The sequence below is a fragment of the Numenius arquata genome, chromosome 2 (assembly GCF_964106895.1).
Source record: "Numenius arquata chromosome 2, bNumArq3.hap1.1, whole genome shotgun sequence".
Taxonomy (NCBI): Eukaryota; Metazoa; Chordata; class Aves; order Charadriiformes; family Scolopacidae; genus Numenius; species Numenius arquata.
In genome coordinates, this window is record NC_133577.1 from 15538677 (window position 1) to 15544676 (window position 6000).

The window sequence follows — 6000 nt, forward strand, 5'->3', positions numbered from 1 at the left end:
AGGCCATTTCATCTAGTCCTGTCGCCTGTGACTTGGTAGAAGAGACCGACCCCGCCTCTCTACACCCTCCTTTCAGGTAGTTGTAGAGAGCGATAAGGTGCCTCCTCAGCCTCCTTTTTTCTAGGCTGAACAACCCCAGCTCCTTTAGCCTCTCCTCATAAGACATGTGCTCCAGACCCCTCACCAGCTTCGTTACCCTTCTCTGGACCCGCTCCAGCACCTCAATGTCTTTTTTGTGGTAGGGGGCCCAAAACTGGACACAGTACTCGAGGTGGGGCCTCACCAGTGCCAAGTACAGGGGGATGATCACCTCCTGAGTCCTACTCACCACTCTGTTCCTGATACAGGCCAGGATGCCGTTGGCCTTCTTGGCCACCTGGGCACACTGCTGGCTCGTGTTCAGCCAACAGTCGACCAACACCTCCAGGTCCTTTTCTGCCAGGTAGCTCCAGCCGCTCTGCCCCACGCCTGTAGCGCTGCATGGGGTTGTTGTGACCCAAGTGCAGGACCCGGCACTTGGCCTTATTGAACCTCATCCTGTTGGTCTCAGTCCATCGAGATCCCTCTGCAAAGCCTTTCTACCCTCCAGCAGGTCGACACTCCTACCCAACTTGGTGTCATCTGAAAACTTAATGATGCACAGAATTTGGAGAGCACAAGCACACTGTGTGTCTGGCAGTCAGTGGGGGAGGCCTCTGAGAGCATTAGCCTTCCCGTGTCACCAGTCACCACCAGTCACCTTCAAGTTTTTTTGCTGTCAGTTATTTTGTGGGTCTGGTCATGGAAAGGAGGTTTTGGAAGGTGATGGCTTTTGCACTTGTAGTTTCTGCTTCGACTGGACAAAGAGAAAATATTTTAGTCTAGCTGCAGTGGTAGAGATAAGATAGACCAGAAAGAGCTGGCAGAGCTCTGGGAACCTGTGGAAATGAAGAGCTTCTGAACATCCGGCACAGCTCTTGCAGGACATGCTAAGTTTATCGTTCAGGAATTTCTGAGGTGGGCAAAAGTGATGGACAAAAGCAGGCCATTCACAGCAATAAAACTACATCCAAGAAATAGGTAGTTTATTGCTTTATTCTAAAGCCAAAATCCTGAAATCCTTTCACTGTGTTGACTAATTGTGTAAAGTCAGTCCAGTTACATTTGTGTCCATACTGGTGGAGTTTTGAGGATTGTTGTCGGTGATGGCTTCTCACGTGGAAGTGTTTGCAGGGTTTGGTCCATGTGCCTAGTGAGAGGGAGGAAGAATGACTAACAGAAAAAATTTTCAATCACATTTGTAAACCACCTCAAAACAGCAGAGTAAAAACAGGGCTTTGTGCTGTAACTGGGGAGAAAAATATCAATTACCACACTGGAAGCTTTTTGTGCGATTATATATACATTACTACAACAGCAATTTCAAAAGAAATTATATTGTCTTGGTTAGTATAAAGCAAACATTTAGGCAAGCCAGTAGGAATATTTAGTCTTTTGCCATACAGTTAAGCAGTCTCCTCTGCAGCAGCGCTCTGGACAGAGTTCCCCAGGTAAGGTCTCGATTGGCTGTTGTTGGAACCTCATCTGTTTTGATGTAATGTGGGAAAACAAAACAGAAAAGTACATTTCTGATTTGACCTTTTTAGCCAAAGAGCAAGAACAGACTTTAATTCACATCACAGGCTGTTACTGACCACAGAATTTTTGAGCAAAAGGTTTAAGTCTTGTACTTAGTGTTAAAATGCAAGTGACTTTATTCAGACAATGTCACTGTCAGACCTAGGATCAAGAAACTGAGTATCATGAGGTAGAGAAGATGTCTTACAAAAAAAAATGAGACTATTCGTTTACTTAAAATGGTGGTTTAGTACATGAAATCATATTTTTTTATCACTTTAACAGTTATTGTTGTCTACTACCTAGAAGGGATTTAATCAAGTCCCTTGCTGTTTAATATTTTTTTTAATGATATTTGTTCTTGAAGTAGCATTTCCAGATATAGAAAGGTCATGCATTAATCTGCTGCAGCATCTCTTGTAAAACATATTATCAGATGTTAACCTCAGCAAAACTCAGACTGAAGTGCTAAAGTCTGTCCTTGATGTTCAATTTTATTTTCTCCAAGGTGGTGAGCCTATCTGGATCCCCTTCACTTTTAAATACGACCCCACCTATTCAGACTGCAGTGGCAAGCAGTACGTGAAAAGAACTTGGTACCGCAAGTTTGTAGGAGTGGTTCTTTGCAACTCCTTAAGGTACAAGATTTACCTCAGCGATGACCTGAAAGGTAGGCACTGAGATTAATTTCCTGTATATGATTACTTGTCATCTCCATCTTCTCACTTTCTTCACCTTGTCTGTGAAGGAATTGTGTGATGGCTGTCTGGCAATCCGAGAAGGTCCGATGTGACAGCTGCGCTGCCCTGCTTTTGTGTTACACTCACACCCTGGCATTAGCTTTCAAGCAGAGCTCTTCAGACAGAGGACAGGAGGAAGTTTCCCTTGAAAAGCCTGGGTGGATTTGTATCCTGAGAAAGCAATGTGCTTTGTACTGTGAGAACAAAGTTCTGCGTCCCACGCTTGCTCCGTGGGTGGATGAGGCCCAATTGCACATGGTCAGACAGAGCAACAAACCCTAAAGAGCCCCAGGGCAGATGGAAGTGGGGAATGGTGGAGAAAAAACTGGTATTACAGTGACTGGGTACTAGCAGTATCCTAGGGGTTATCACTAGCTCTTACACAGGTGTATTTGATGAGAGTTAATGAAGAAGACTTTCTGTATTGTTGATCTGGGGTACTGGGATTATCTCAATGGCTTTTCAGATTTTGGTGGTGTGTTATTTTTATTGCAATGCATTTATATAATTTAAAGGCAGTGTTTGAATATACAATAAGAAACAGTCAGGGTGGCAGGACCCACCTCATCTGCTAGAGGGAGAGTTCCACAGTTTTTAGTTTTCATTTGAGACTGAAGTCAAGCTGATGGTATTGACAAATGGAGTCTTTTTTACTTTTTTATGACATATTGAAATGACTGGTTTGGTTGAAATTCCCTGCTCCTGTTACCTGTGGTGCAGTGTCCACAGACTTTCAAAATAGGGAGTATTCTTTACTGACCTATAACCCATTTCTCTTTTCCATAATATCTCCTTCCATACTGTGAAGGTAGCATTCTACCTCTTTTCAGCCATCGTTTGTTCATTAGAAATACTGTGTTTGTCACTGTGGTACTTACCCTACTTTCTCTCACATCTATTTTCCTGGTGGTAAAGAGCATCCCAAACAAAAATAATGCTGAGTTGAATAATCTGTATCACCCTTCAGACACCTTCTACAGCATTGGGGATAGCTGGGGAAGGGGTGAGGACCACTGCCAGTTTGTGGATTCACACCTGGATGGAAGAACAGGACCTCAGTCGTACGTTGAAGCCCTGCCCACCATCCGAGGTATGGCGATGCGGGAGTAGGATGCTGGCCAGGTGCCTGTCATCCCGTCCATAGGTTTAAGTAGTAGGGAGCAGGGCACAGCAAGGAGCTCTTTGTCCATGGCTGCTGGCAGCTCTCTGAGGAGTCCTGCTGATGCAGTAGGTGATGAGCTGGTCTTGTACTGAGGCCCAGCTGGACAGGTTATGAAAGTCCCAGAAGGACTTGTGGGTATTGAGAGAGAGAGAGAGACAGAAAAAAAGAGAGGGGCATATGACACGGATAATTTACAGAAACAAAATGCAAAAACAAAAAGAAAAAATTCTATAGGTCTGTGAAATGTATAGGTCTGTGAAACCTTCCTCCAAATTATAAGACATACTTCATTGAACAGAGGTGCAAACTCTTCCACAAAGGACCAACTGCATCTTTGCAAATATGGCTTTTGCAAATGGTTTCTGACCAGTTAATTCAATGCAAAACACATAGGAGTATGTCTAGTGACTTAAGGTAGGACTGCAGGATGTTTTTTCTGGCCTGGTAGATACCCTCCTCCGAGTGAAAATTCTCACCTTGAAGGAGTTCCTCTGAGTAAACTGCTTAGCTCACATAGCCAAGAGGGTAATGGCTTTCTCCCCAAAACAAACCCAATCATGAAAGTCAGCCAATCTTTTCAATAAGTCAGTTGATTTAAATTATTCAGTTGGCTTTAATGGTTTCCATGTTAAGTTGTTTGTTGATAATCTTTTCATGGTGGTGTTACCAGGAAGAAACTGAAATAGCCACAGATATATATATCTGTATATATCACTGGGAAGTACTGCATTTCTCAGTTCAAAAGAAGGATGGTTAATCCAGATGTGTATTACTAGGACAAGGAGACAGAGATAGAGAGCACACAGAAATTATATTATTGGCACAAGACATGAGTGTTTCAGATGTTCCAGTGCACGAGCTATGCGCGGAAGAATGCTGCACCTCTCCTAATGCTTTAAGCAGTCACATTCTTTCTGCAGATGAAGAAAAAGGCTATCGGAAGGGGGAGAAAGGGCTTAGCTCCACATTTACTGCATGGAATGATACCTTTTTATTTTGTGAAAAGCTGATGTTTGTTGATCGTCTCTTGAGCCCTATGAGATAATAGGATTTGATGGTATTTTTTGCCCTAGAGTCCTTCATATATTCAAACTGACTCGCAAACTTCATAAACACAGCTGAAATATAGCCACCTTTTGGAGTGAAATGCAGAAGCGCTTTGGCAGACTGCAGCATTACACAATAGTTCAAGAGATTTTGGACAGTAAACTGAACCAAAATTACAAGAAATATAAAGGACCAGAGTGAAATCATTCAAGAAAGGTCTAAAGCAAATACCAGGGCTAGCAAATACTCTTTTGACAAAACTCCCTACCAGACAGCTTCTAAGTTTTCATTTGGGCTGTGGGATTGACTCTTGCTGCATCTGTTACTATTGTTAAATTATTATGTCTCTGTTTTGAAATGCAAATGGATGTTTTTCTCCCAACAGGGTATTACCGCCAGTACCGCCAGGAGCCTGTATCTTTTGGACGCATTGGATACACAACTCCCTACTACTACGTGGGCTGGTATGAGTGCGGCGTGCCTATCCCAGGGAAATGGTAGCAGTCTGCTTTCCTGTCTCAGGCAGGGCAGGCTGACCATGCTTTTCAAAAGATTTCTACCAGCGGACTGTGAGCAACTGATTCGGAAAGGAAAAAAAAAATAAAAAATGAGGCAAATCAGTGAAGATCAGCTGCTTAAGAAACCCCCGTGAAGCCAAACATGGTCCCCACTTTACCAGCCTAAATCTGTGGTGCTGCTTGATTTCTGCTTGGAAGCAGGGACAGGATATAAGTTTGGTGTCCTACCTTCTTCCTCTGGGTCTTTAAGGCACGGAGAGGTGGTTGCAACGTGCGTGACCTGTAAAAACTAGAACTGTATTAGCCATGAAAGTTTGGAAGTTTCTTATATCTTGCAGGAACGACCAAAGCATGCTGTGCTTGCTTAATGGGATGCTGAACTGTCCTTTGCTGCCCAATGGGGCTCTCCTATGCAATCATGCCATGTAACTGGCCACCCACCAAAGGCAATATATGCTCCTGAAGACTTGCCCTGTGGGTTTGCCCACTGCTGGACTAATCACCACATCACAATGTAAATTCACTTTGAGGTATCTATATCTATATCTATATAAATACAGTACTGTACATCTGCAGAAGTACTGCTTAGAGATGCTGAGTTTTTCTTGTTCACTAGATAAATATGTTTGGAATTTTTATGTAAAGGGTGCTGTTAATTCTTTGAGATATTGTTATGCACAATATATTAACCAAGGAAAGAGCTGTATTCTTCTTGTGAGTACTGTTGATCTAACATTTGAAATATTGATCAAAGACCTGTGTCCCACTTCCTTGGCAGCCTTTGGACTGGATGATCAATGGGAATCTACCCCTCTATCCATGTTAGAGTGGCACTGTATGGTCCAGCAAAACCACATATTCAACAGTTTATCACCATCAGTTAAGCTTTCTATCCTCTACTGTTTAAAAGTTTTAGCGCAACTTTTCTTCAATCCAT

At 43.0% G+C, this 6000-nt stretch overlaps 1 protein-coding gene across 1 annotated transcript in view; it reads left to right on the plus strand.

Annotated features, from left to right (window-relative positions):
• FNDC1 (fibronectin type III domain containing 1) overlaps nt 1-5768 on the plus strand; it is a 71381-nt gene extending 65613 nt beyond the window's left edge. Inside the window, exons 21-23 of the mRNA XM_074144650.1 lie at nt 2105-2266; nt 3304-3426; nt 4931-5768. Coding sequence (XP_074000751.1) covers nt 2105-2266; nt 3304-3426; nt 4931-5046 — 401 coding nt within the window. The 3' untranslated portion in view covers nt 5047-5768. The remainder of the gene's footprint in view (nt 1-2104; nt 2267-3303; nt 3427-4930) is intronic.
• Nucleotides 5769-6000: the final 232 nt, after the last annotated feature.